Source organism: Bos grunniens, chromosome 5 (genome assembly GCF_055505025.1).
Source record: "Bos grunniens cultivar Pamir isolate PY7600 chromosome 5, Bosgru_T2T1.0, whole genome shotgun sequence".
Taxonomy (NCBI): domain Eukaryota; kingdom Metazoa; phylum Chordata; class Mammalia; order Artiodactyla; family Bovidae; genus Bos; species Bos grunniens.
In genome coordinates this window covers 28,798,031-28,811,164 of record NC_141169.1, presented here as the reverse complement: position 1 = coordinate 28,811,164, position 13,134 = coordinate 28,798,031, and the positions used below count along the sequence as shown (strand labels likewise).

Genomic DNA, 13,134 nt, shown 5'->3' with positions numbered 1-13,134 from the left:
AAATCAGTAGGAAAAGGATATGTTCATGTATGGATTTTTAAAAGGTGGATTGACCTAGAGACTAATTTAGGGACTAGAAGCAGTATTCTTGGTTCTTAGTTCTAAGTCTTTCACTTATTTTGCAGTTAATTAGTTTTCCTTTATCTGTTCCTCAGTTTCTCTCAGTTTTAAGATACTGTTAGAAAACCCTGAGAATTTCCCAAGGGTGCTCAGTAAATGTAATGATCTTACTAATTTTGTATGTTTTTATTGTAGCCATGTGATAAGAATAAATTAATTGAATTTCATTTGGGTTTGTTTGGGCTTCTTTTCCGTAGCTCCGAGTCTTCAAATTGGCCAAATCCTGGCCCACCCTGAACATGCTGATCAAGATTATTGGAAATTCAGTGGGTGCCCTGGGCAACCTGACCCTTGTGCTGGCCATCATTGTCTTCATCTTTGCTGTGGTGGGGATGCAGCTCTTTGGAAAGAGCTACAAAGAATGTGTCTGCAAGATCAACCAGGACTGTGAACTCCCTCGCTGGCACATGCATGACTTTTTCCATTCTTTCCTCATTGTCTTTCGAGTGTTGTGCGGGGAATGGATCGAGACCATGTGGGACTGCATGGAGGTGGCTGGCCAGGCCATGTGCCTCATTGTCTTCATGATGGTCATGGTTATTGGCAACTTGGTGGTTAGTACTAACTTGTACATCTTTTTTTCTTTGCTCTGAGCATTTGACCCTTGACCCAGAAGCCCAGTCTACTTAGTCCTTCCATGTCTCTGTTGGTCTTTATTCTGTCTTGGCCCAAGAACCCTAAGGTACAAAGGAAAAGAGACTGCTGTTTTCAGAGGCCTAGTGGGTCATGAGCCTCACAACCTGTCAACCTTTTCATAACTGTGGAAACAAAATTCAGCAGTTAAGGCACTTTTCCAAAGTCCCGCAGCTAATAAACGTCAGGGCTTGTATTAGATCCTTGACTTCAAAGTCTGTGGTCTTTCTACTATTAAAAAAACCTCAGAACTTCTCAGCCTGATCTTTTGGGCTGGATAATTGTTTGTTGTGGAACTGTCCTGTGTATTGTAAGGTGTTTGCAGTATCCCTGGCATCTGCTCTTTACTGGCCAGTAGTGACCCCCAGCCCAAGTTGTAAAAACCAAAGATGTCTCCAGACATTACCGACTGTCCTCAGGGGGCAAAATTGCCCTTCTTTGAGAACCATGGATCTAAGCCATCCTAGGATTTTATCTGATGTTTATAAATTTTAAATCACTTCCTTACTTCACTCTGTCCACCTGCTGTCACTTGCCTCTGGAAATAGAATGTTCACCAACAGAAATTAACACCTTGTTTCTCAAAGTGTCATCCGAGAACTAGCAGCAGTGAGAACGTTCAAGGGTGTACTAGAGAGTCAGAATCCTAGGCCACTCCCCACAATCAGTATCTGCAATTTTTTTTTTTTTTTTAGTATCTGCATTTTTAACATGATTCCCAGGTGATCCACATACACATTATAGTTTGAGAAGCACTCATCTTTCAAATCAGGCCAGAGCCCGCGTGCAAGTGTACAAGAAGGAGGGTTGGAAGAAGACACACTCAGATGACCCCTTATAAGCTCACCGAGAGTGGTTTTCTTCCTTTTTCTGCCATAGAGAAGCATATGCCAGTAGGGCATTCCTACTCATCAACCTCTGAACCAGCCTTGCCCACTCTAGTCTCTCATTGGACCTATAAAAACAGGCAATGTAATGTTTCTTAGTCACTCCCATTCTCCACTCCCAGCCATCTCCCCTCAGTCCTGGTCCCTCCAGTCTTCCCACTCCTTCAGTGGAGACAGCTGCTGCCTGCAGCTCCTATCCATTGTAGAGTCAACATCACCAGCCCTGACCTCCCATTGCTCTAGTCTCCTGTCCTCGGTAGTCTCAGGGACATCTTCCCATGACTGGCTACAGACACCTGAGCACATGACAAAATCCACTATTATTTCTGCCTGTGATGACACTGTTCCCAGTTCCCCCGTGGCTCAGTCCTTCTGCCCATGTCATCTCTAGGAATCTGTCAGTCTCCTCTGACTTTTCTCTCCATTCCGGGTAAATACCTGATGTCTCTCATATCTTTCTTCTTAGCATTTCTATATATGCATCTTTCTTTGTAGTATTTCTGAGATCTGCCCCTTCCTTTCCATTTCTACAACCCATCTGGTATTTCTAAAAGTCCAAGGAAGACCATCTTCGTTACAGTCACCTTGAGTTTCACTCATTAAAAAAGGCCAAGTCCCAGGACCTACACCAGATCTACTGAATCAGAATCTTTCTGGTGAGACCAAGGAGATGCTCGTTTTTAACAAGCATCCCACTCCAGGAGATTCTTCTGCTTGCTAAGGTTTGAGGTTCCTATAGCCTGATCCAGACCCTTATCAACTCATGCAAGGAACAGCTTCCTAACTCCCAACCCCTCCTCCCAGCCTACCACATGTGTACCTAGAAGGAATGACTTTCTCAAATCTCTGTCATCATCTGTGACTCCTTTACTCAAGGACCAATAGTGGATCCAATTAAAATTCAAATATTTCAGCCTGGCCTTCAAAGCCCTCATCAGCTGACCCCCACTTAACTGACTGTATTCCTCTGTAATGCTGCAAATGGCCAAGGTAACCCAGATACGTAGAGTTCATATATTGTTTCTGTTTCCCCCACCTTGTACATATGATTATTTCCACCTAAAATGTAAGCCTTACTCTTCTTCAGAAGTATGACAAAGTAAGGGCCAAGTGTAAATCAAGAAGTGAACATCTCTCCCACTTTTCAAAAGTAAGTCTTAATAAAAATAAATTAATCTTAATGCCCAGTGTGGTTAAGAAAAGAAAAATAAATGAACTTGTTTCTAATGGCCTGACACTTAGATATAGAACCCCAAAGTCACCATCACCCTCTTGCTAGAGCTACTTAATTTTGATAAATGTTAGGAAAACAAAGAAAATCAATTCTTAAAATAGGATAACATGGAATATATTTCAGTTCCACCTTCGAGATTTGTTACATGAAAGTCTGGTTCTCCAAGCCTAGTTTTTTTCTAACCTGGGTCCTCCAGGACACCTGCTGCTGAAGAACACGTGGCGTCTAGGCATTCTTTGATCCTTCTCAATAATCCATGCCCACCTTTTTGTATTTTTTGTATTTTTGTATTTGTTTGTATTTTTGGAGAATTTTCTCCCAAAATGGGTACAACCTTTGCTTGTTCTGATTATAAGAAAAGCAATATGTTTTGAAGTACATATATATGTGAATAGCACTATAAAAGAACCAAAAAAAGGAGTACTAAACTCCTTGTATTACAACCAAAACCAAACAAAATGTCCACATAGTGACACGAGCACTTAAAACACTACGTGAGTCAAACAGAACACAGTAGAAACTCTGGAGTCTTTTACGTAAGCCTGTGAGCTTGCAGTTTACAGCCCTAGTTGAGTGGATAACTGTACCCAACACCATTCTCCATTCACTCGCCATTTTCCTAATGCTCCTGGTGCAGGTACTGAACCTGTTTCTGGCCTTGCTTCTGAGCTCCTTCAGTGCTGACAACCTGGCAGCCACAGACGATGATGGAGAAATGAACAACCTGCAAATCTCCGTGATCCGGATCAAGAAGGGCGTGGCGTGGATCAAACTGAAAGTGCACGCCTTCATGCAGGCCCATTTCAAGCAGCGCGAGGCCGACGAAGTGAAACCTCTGGACGAGCTGTACGAGAAGAAAGCCAACTGCATCGCCAACCACACCGGCGCCGACATCCACCGGAACGGTGACTTCCAGAAGAATGGCAATGGCACCACCAGCGGCATCGGCAGCAGCGTGGAGAAGTACATCATCGACGAGGACCACATGTCCTTCATCAACAATCCCAACCTGACTGTGCGAGTGCCCATCGCCGTCGGCGAGTCCGATTTTGAGAACCTAAACACCGAGGACGTCAGCAGCGAGTCGGATCCTGAAGGCAGCAAAGATGTAAGGTCCCAGCTGAGAAACCTGTCTTGATCCTGTGTAGGAACAAATGATCAGCCTTGGGACTGGTCCAGCCATGGGCCTGGCAGAGAGATTTTGGAATAGCCAACTCTCAACTTTGAACTTTTGGGCTTCCCTGACGACTCAGTAAAGAATCCGCCTGCAGTGCAGGAGAACTGGATTCAATCCCTGGGTTAGGAAGATCCCCTGGAGAAGGGAATGGCCACCCACTCCAGTATTCTGGCCTGGAGAATTCTGTGGACAGAGGAGCCTGGCAGGCTACAGTCCATGGGGACACAAAGAGTTGGACAAAACTGAGGGACTTTCACTTTACTTTCAACTTTGAGAACCAATTCTACCCACCCCAGACGCGCTAGATTCCTGAGATTGTCCCTCTTGCTTCTGAGTCATCTGGATCAGGGGCTGGAGGAAACCCTCGAGTACTTCCCTGCCATCAATCTATCTGAGCTGTACCACTGAGACCAGCTATAGGCACCTTCTACTTAGGATGGACCCCCGTCATCCGCGAGCAGGCTATGATGTTGTACGCCCTCCTGACAGGTTCTGCAGGCCCTGTGATAATTGTCAGCCCATGGTGAATTGCATGATGATGAGTTTCTAGCCTGAATTGTAGCTGCTGCGTCATCAGTACCAAAGGCAGTGTAGTCAGCATAGAGCAGACGCGCTGCTATAGCAATGCTTCTCTCCTTTCTCCTTATGTATCTAGAAACTGGACGACACCAGCTCCTCTGAAGGAAGCACCATTGACATCAAACCAGAAGTAGAAGAAGTCCCTGTGGAGCAGCCTGAGGAGTACTTGGATCCAGATGCCTGCTTCACGGAAGGTGAAAGGGGGCCAGGAGAGCGGATGGCATGTAGCACTTGCATGGCTTGCAGACAACGTTTATGCTAGGGTCCGTGGTTGGCCGGGGAGAAGGGGGCTCTGTGGGTATCTGCAGGAACTTTGTTCCCTGCCTCATCAGTTTCAGGGAGGCTGATACCATTTTCCCCATTGGATGCTCAGCTGTAACAAGTTTTTATTCTCAAACTTTTCTTTGTCCATTTTTCTCAACATCAGCCCCAAGACTTCCACCGTGTCTGCCTCCTGACTACCCTCTTCTCCTCCCGCTCACTGCTTCTTTATAGGATATCTTCCCATCACCAGAGGGCCTTGCCCTGGCTGCCTGGCAGCATAGCTTCAGCCCCACCACCCCTCCACTTCTGAGTCAAAGATTCTGAGTCAGCCGCTGAACTCCTGTTGTGCTGTGTGGTGGGGCAGCACCTGGGGGGCCTGGGCGCTCTGGGCGGGGCACGTCCCACAGTCTGATCTGCCTCTCCCGCCGGTGCCAGGTTGTGTCCAGAGATTTAAGTGCTGCCAGGTCAACATTGAGGAGGGACTGGGCAAGTCTTGGTGGATCCTGCGGAAAACCTGCTTCCTCATCGTGGAGCACAACTGGTTCGAGACCTTCATCATCTTCATGATTCTACTCAGCAGTGGTGCCCTGGTGAGGTCTGGGGAGAATCTGCTGGGGGATTGACTGGGCAGGGGTATAGAGACCAGCAGGAAAGACTGGGTGGCCTGAGCCCAGTTTCTCAAACAACACAGTCTGGCTGTAGACCAAGAGTAACGATCTACTCCGGTGCTTCGGGCTGGTGTTTTGAGTCCTGGGGATTAGAATTCACACTTGTCTGTATCTTCATCCTAGACCTCAGCATGATCCCTCTTGAGCCCAAGGCCCCCTTTTCATCAGGATAAGAATACGAATGACCAAGTATCTTCACTGCTTAGCTTGCCTCATTCAAAGCAACTTCCCTTACTTCCCTAAACCCCTGATTCACAAAGGACCACATGTTATATGATTCAGTTTATACAAAATGTCCAGAAGGAGCTGGTCTCTGGAGACAGAAAGCAGATTGGTGGTTGCCAGAACTAGGAGGAGATCGGGAGACTAGACGGTGACAGCTGGAGGGTGTGGGGTTTCTTTGGAGGGTAATGAAAATATTCTAAATTCGACTGAGGTGATGAATATATGACTCTGAATGCATTAAGAGCTATTGCGCTGTAAACTTTAAGTAGCTGAATTATGAGGTATGAAAATTACATCTCAAGAAAAGTTTTTTACAAAGAAAAGCCATGTGTAGCAAGGGACAGAGTGAAGGGAGACGGGGAGCTGATGACCCGCCAGCACAGGTGGGAAGGCTACCGGGGGTTGCGGGGGTGGGGGTGGTACTTCTGTGTTGCTCATTTCCCTGTAGGCGCTATAGGCAGCTGCTGCCTCTCTTCCAGGCCTTCGAGGACATCTACATCGAGCAGAGGAAGACCATCCGTACCATCCTGGAGTATGCTGATAAAGTCTTCACCTACATCTTCATCCTGGAGATGTTGCTCAAGTGGACAGCCTACGGCTTCGTCAAGTTCTTCACCAATGCCTGGTGCTGGCTGGACTTCCTCATCGTGGCTGTACGTGTCCTGCTTTCTCCTTCTCTCCGCTGCCAGCAGGAAAACAAAGACAGGGACTGTCCTTCCTCTACTGGCTAGTGTTGCCTGGGGCCCAGTGGTTAGGCCGATAGGAGGTTTGGGTAAAGTTCCCTTCAGAGCACTCAGGTGGTGACTTGGGAAGCGACGCTGAAGTCCCCGCATTTGCTCCAGGGCCTAAGTCACCAGTTCATTAGTGGTTTCACCTAGAAGTTTCTGAGATTAGGAATGGGAAGAGGAATCACTGGTGTCCAAGCTTTGTTATTAGACTGGGAACAGGAAGGTTCTGGCCCCAGACCAGCAGTGTTGTCCTGCTGCTGCCAGGAGAGGGCTGAGAGGACGGGGTGGGCTGGGTGGGATCTAAGTAGACTCTCCTGCTGACCATGCCCAGGTACACTCCCATCCATCTCAAGTCTTCATACCAGACTCATCCGAACAAATCTGCCAAAGAGAGGAAAGAACCCAAAAGAAACCCTCCCCCGACTCCCACTCCTTCCCACACATGGCTGTTTCCACAGTGGTGATCAAACTTAAAAAATCCTTTTTTTCTCCAGGTTTCAAGACCATCTCCATGGCTCAGTGGTCTTTACCTGCTGTGTTATTTTTCAGGCTGAAGCCACGTCACCTATAACTATTTCTCACTCCACCAGGAACTGTTCCTTATTGGGCTTTCTAACTATGATGAGTGCTTCTTATTCTGTCTGATCACTGAAGCTTTTTTCTTCTAGTCAAATCAGCATTTGAATGAGAATGAATGGGAATTTCAGGAGCAGGGACAAAGGTGGCTTCACTTCCTTCTGAGGGTGGAGAAGGGGAGTGTTTGGCGGCTGGGTTGGTCCTTTTAAAATAGGTTTCATTGGTGAACTGCCTACGGAGCCCCTCTGGGCTGGCACGAAGCAGCACAGAAGTCAGAGGCACCAGGCACTCCGCACCAGGGTGATCTCTGCTGGGTTAATGCACTCCTTTCCCAACACAGCATCCTCTACTCCTTCCGAGAGCTGTCACTGTGCTCCAGTGGGGTGAGGAGGTCACTGCCCTTAGAGTGAAGAGGGAGGTCTTGCCCCAGGGTGGCGGGCATGAGCGCCTCTAGCCAGAGGTGGCAGCCCCTTGTGACGGAAGGGCCTCTGCCTCCTCCCACAGATGGGAAGCATGAGTTCTAGGAGGTGAGGAATGGGTTTGGGATTAAACCCAGAGACCTGAGGTGACACAGGCCAGTTTTCTTCCTACAGGACAGTGGAAGTTCCCTGGGGCCTTATTTCACTGTGACTCCTCAGGACCGCTTAGAGTCAGGTGGACCCTCGCGGGAGACCTAGGGGCCCCTTGTCTTCTAGATGTTCCAGAAACTCAAGATGGTTACGTCCACTCCCACACTTCCAGCAGCCCTAGGGAAGCTGTGATTCAGCACAGACCTTCCCCACCTTGACCTGCCTCCTGTTCACCCTAACCTGTGCCACTCCCCTCCTCTTCCCTCTGGGTGGGCAATCAAGTACCCCACATTCCGCTGCTATTATAGAAGAAGTAACCGTTCTGCAGGTCTCTATGTATTTAGCAAATACTTTCAGCACTCTTTATACTAAGTGACAGGGAAGCGAAAGACATGAGAAAGACATGGAGCCCGCTGACAATAATCCTTAAATCCCCCTAACTTTGGGGAGTTGCTGGATTCTTCCATTGCCATGAGACCTGACTCTGGCTCCTGAAACACTTCTGGACGAGTAACTAATAAACAGAAATCAACAAAATACCATTCTCCGTGTAGAATTGTCCCAGGAGCCATAGGGAGTCACAGGGGACAGGGAGGGATGGCCCTGGCCCTTGGGAAGCTCACCTTAGCTGTCCAGGCCACTCTTGTCTCATTCGAGGCTTGTGGAAATCCAGCATTCTGGGAACAGGTCTCGCTCAGTTTTCTCTCAGACAGAGCAGTGCCTTTATTCTTCATGGATCAAATGTTTATTCAACACCCACAGCACAAAACCTCCTGCCAGGTGTGGGGAAGCAGAGTATGCCAGAGTCGGGGCAGGGGTGGTAGCTCCAGTCTGTGCCCTGGCTGCACTGTGCGAGTTATGGATGGAGAATAAGGCTTAGACTGACACCTGGACAGCTGGAACCATCAGAGGCTTTGCTGTCCTTTTACATAAAAAGTCTGGGCCCTTTGGCGTTTAGAACATCCAGCAGGTGTGAATTTTCGGCCCTCATTTAGCAGCCTCCCTGAGAGACTCTCTTCCCTCCCGTCTCATCCACCAGTGACTCGACGCCGGAACCTGTTATCCATCACCTTGTTTGTTCCTCTAATGGATTTTCAGTCTTCCTCATTGCCTCTTGGAGCCTCTAAGAGTACTTTTTAGAATCATGGAGATGATCTAGACAACTTCCAAGATTAACTTTCTTTGTTTATAAGCCACATGAGTTCCCGGAGACAACATTTTCTTCTGCCCAGGTCCTTGGCTGCCCTGGAGATTGTGTCCTGGAAGAGAATTTCATCATCTTTTCCCAGGGAAATTTATCCCCAGCAGATCCAGAGATTAGCCAGCATATCTGTTCCAGGGATGGGAACTTGCAGAGACGATTCACCTCATCCTGAATTCACTACTGAAAACACTCTGCATTTGGAAATGTTCATGTCATTTTAAAAAAGTCACGCAGTGTCTCCCTTTTCTTCTATGCCTGCAGCCACAGATAGCCTGGATTTTTACTTGCCCTCAGTTCCTTTTCTTTTTCAGGTTTTATTCTTTCCTTAATTCTTTTAAGCAATGTTCTGATTATGTCCAGTGAGTGTTTAACATGGAGACTCAGCAGATTATAAAATTACCACTAACGACTCAGATAGGACGCTTGCCGATGCTGTTTTGGGAGGAGATCTTGGTTAGATTGGTCAGTTGAATAGCAGACCATCTCAGCAGCATTTACAGCCAGCCTCTGAATTGGCATCTATACCTCCTCCACCCTTTTCCCCACTTTGGGCCTATTTATCATCAGAAAAAAGCCTTATATGAAGCTTAGTTTTCTGTAATCTTTACCTGGCATAGTTATGCAGAATTGATTTGGGTATTTTGACCTCGAGTATTTGGTTAAAGTAGCTTACCTTCAGATGTACCCAAGGTCTCACTTAAGAATATGAGACAGTGTTAGATGCTTCAGGGTTGAGAGTTGGACGCGCCTGGCAGTCGTAGACAAAGACAACTCCATGTGGATTCTTACTGTCAATGATGGATGGAGGGAAAATGATTGGCTGGTACTGCTGTGTTCTAGATAAAGCTTTTGAGGCTGTTGTTTTGCACAGAAATTACACTCTGAGCCATCTACCCTTCAAAGAACCTGAGTAGCCGAATAGGGCAGCAGTTCATTCCAGACTTGCTTTGGCTACTGCCCGGGCCTCCAGGGAAGAGGTCTCCATTCATGGATTATTAGGACAGGCATAGCCAAAGGTTCACACTGCTTTAAACTCTGAAACCTCTGAGCCTACTCATCCCTGACCCTCACTAGGCCATTGACATGCTACTTCTACCCCTGCCAGCCTGCTGCTTAATTATAAATATCTTTGTTTTTAAAAAGAAAAAACTTTTTGTACAGTTCAGAGATACAGAATCTTGAGAAGTAATTCCCTTAGCTAGAGTTTAAAAGCATCAAATGTAACCAAGAACCAAATTGTGGATTGTTTCTCTTTTTTTGCCTCTAAATTTGCTTTAAAATACCATCAGTTTAGGCTAAGCCAACCTATAATCATTACTTCCCAGTACAGGGAATTTAAGAATTGTTGATGAGAGCATCTTAACCTATCCCAGACTTGTGGTGCAGTATAAGGGAAATACTTCTCTAAGAAACCCAGAGCCCAAACAGTCTAACTAAAGATATTTCCAGTCGTCTTCCCCCTGAAGAGCTCTGTGTCTCTCAGGTTAGGCCCAGGCAGCCCTCCGTGTAGTTAAGGGATCTGTGGGATAGCCACTCTGCGAGCTCTGGTAGAATAAGGTGGGTTTGCCTCTGTAAAAGCAGGAAAGCATTTGACTGTGACTCCAGGCCTAGACACCAGACTACTTCTCCCCAGTGTGGCAATATACGCAGCTCCAAATTGTGCAGATACCATAATCCTTTCTTGGGGTTTTTGTCACCCAGCCAGTGGGGGTGTTGGCCTGTCTGTGGAAGAAAGAGTTCTGCCTGGGAATCAGGAGTTTGGGCCTTTAATCCTGGCTGCAGAACTGCCAGTGTTGATACTGGGCAAATTCTTGTGTGTGGGTCTCAGTTTCCTTATCTGTAAATAAAAAATTCATCCAAGAAGGCTTCCAGCCGTTATCCTGATGATAAGAATAAGAGAAGATTTTCCTAGAAAGGTTAGACCTGAGGCCAGTTCTTTTGGGGCTTTGTGGAGAGAAAGTATGGGAATTATAAGGGAAAATATGGATTCAGTTGTCCAGACCTACCCAAGTTCTCATGACCATGAAAGAGCTGTGATTCTAGTTAAAAAGATGGAAGGATTGTTGCAGTTAAAAGTGAGAGAGTCACTTGAGTTCCCATGGAGCCAAAGTTCTGTCAAGAAGTTTCTTCATTTGGTCCTTTTCTTGTTGGGAACTGCAAAGCCTACTATGGTACTCATTGAATCTGTTTCCTTGTTGATGTAGTAACTGATCCAATTCTCAAACAAATGGTTTCTTGTCAACCAGGAGTCAGAGAGCTTGTCCTTGTTGGAAGTCCGTGGTGAATGAGCTGAGGTGGGGGCAGCCTGTGTGGAGTGTGTGTATTTATCTGTATTCTTTTCCATAGGTACCATTAAATTTGTCTGGCTTAATTTAATGGGAACTTCTGGGACCTGCAGAGACTGTAAAGGGCGAGGGTAAGGTTTTTGTCATCTGTTCAGGCTCCTCTCCTTCCAATGGAACTTCCTCATTCCCCCTATCCCGTCAGCCTCTTCCCTTTGCCAGTTTGTATGTTTGTTCTTCTGCCCTCTCTCGACGTTCTCTTCCCTTTGTTTTTTTTTCTTCTGCCTCAACCACCTTTCCTTCCAGGTCGTTTGAGTCCAAGTTGAAGTAGGCAGCTGGTGTAACGCACTTCCTCTTCCGGGGGGGCGGGGCCCAGTCTGTGTAATCAGGGCTAGGGGTTTTATTCTAACACTCTGGATCCTCTGTTTCTTTTTTGTTGTTGTTGCTGTTTTATCTTTTGTTTCCTTTGTTTTGTTTTTGTTTTTCTCTTCTGTTTCCGTGTAGGTCTCTTTAGTCAGCCTTATAGCTAATGCCCTGGGCTACTCGGAACTAGGTGCCATAAAGTCCCTTAGGACCCTAAGAGCTTTGAGACCCTTAAGAGCCTTATCACGATTTGAAGGGATGAGGGTAAGATACTAAGAGCAGCTGATCCTTCTGCATGCCAGTGGAAACTGTTGAAGCATGCTAGAACTGATCACATGGTGGGAAGATCATTCAAACACGAATTCTGTGATGCAGCTGCTGTCTTGATCCTCCACTCTCTCTCCCCCGCACCTGCCCTGTGCGAAGGGGACTCACATTAAGCTGCCTCATCATATTAATACTGGCCCCACCCCCAACAACATGCCATCGCAGACCATGTTAACATTGGCTATTCTCATTTGGCCTGGCTTACCTGTAGCACTTGGGGCGGCTTTCTGGGCTGTTGATTTAATAGGGAGAATCACCAGGTGCAAAGAAGGGGAATTGTCACCCACAGACTCACTGAAAAGCAGAGGCCACAGACAGGGAGAGTGCTGGATAGGGGTGTGGGCCAGGTGGGGACCGTGGCCTTGGAGTCGCTGAGAAAGCAGCTGAGAAGGGGCTGGAAGCTGGGACGGTAGGCCTGGAAATGGGGACGGAACAGAATTTGGCATGACCCTGGGAAAAGAAATGCTTTTCTTTCTATTCTGATTCCTCTTATTGCACCTTGTTGTTCTCAGCCCAGTCCCATAAGGACTGGCAGCCTCTGTCTGATAGCAAAGCTTTCCTCCTCATCCCCTACCCCTCTGCCCATGCTCTCTGGTCCCCTGTTGTAACACTGCTAAAATAACAACCAGGTACAATGATAGATGACTATCAGCTAATTCATCTGAAATTTCTCAACCCCTGCTGTTACCTGCTTGGGCAATACTCCACCCAAATCCAAACAGTGCAAGGTGCTGTCACCCTGCCAACTGAGAAATAAGCCTTCCTCTTTTGGTGCCTTTTTGCTGTCTCTCTTGGTTTAAAAAATTTTTGTGTGTGGGCACATGTATGTGCATGAGCACACACATAGTCAGTTTCCTAAAATCAAATGGACAACTGGCTGTTGATGGTAATAGTTGTCCGGTGGTAATCAGAGAGGTCTGTTATACTTAACGAGACCAAGAAAACTCACTTTAATTCAGATGTTGAATACATGCAGGAGAGCAAACCAGAGGATATTTTTTAAATATGCAGAGATCAAACATTAAACTGTTGGAATGACCCACACAGAGCAAGACTGCTCAGGGAAACTAGGTACCAGAGCAGTACTGCGTCACTCCGTTCTCATCTGTGGGTTCCTGGCCACTGTTCCATGAAGCCACCCGCATCTGCCCAGGAGGATGAACATCTCCCTTGGCCTTGGGGATTTTATGATTTTAGTTTACGCAGACAAATGCTTTCTGTAAGACGTTTGCATTTCTGCTGTAGCACAGTCACAGTTTGGTTTACTCAATAGAACCTTTCTGCAGCCCACCTGAAAC

General features: G+C 46.8%; 1 protein-coding gene across 7 annotated transcripts in view; it reads left to right on the top strand.

The window, feature by feature from the left end:
* Positions 1-13,134, top strand: part of SCN8A (sodium voltage-gated channel alpha subunit 8) — a 94,970-nt gene that overhangs the window by 60,623 nt on the left and 21,213 nt on the right. For 4 of the 7 annotated variants that reach the window (XR_015163640.1, XR_015163641.1, XM_086399371.1 and 1 more), the window contains exons 13-17: positions 318-674; positions 3,512-3,982; positions 4,707-4,824; positions 5,330-5,484; positions 6,267-6,440. Coding sequence is in view for 4 of the 7 variants with exons in the window: in XM_086399371.1 (XP_086255497.1) it covers positions 318-674; positions 3,512-3,982; positions 4,707-4,824; positions 5,330-5,484; positions 6,267-6,440 (1,275 nt within the window). In the remaining 3 variants the exon portion in view is untranslated. Of the gene's footprint in view, positions 1-317; positions 675-3,511; positions 3,983-4,706; positions 4,825-5,329; positions 5,485-6,266; positions 6,441-11,210; positions 11,281-11,650; positions 11,838-13,134 lie in introns of those variants that run through there. The other 3 variants (XR_015163642.1, XM_086399373.1, XM_086399372.1) reach the window with 3 other exon arrangements.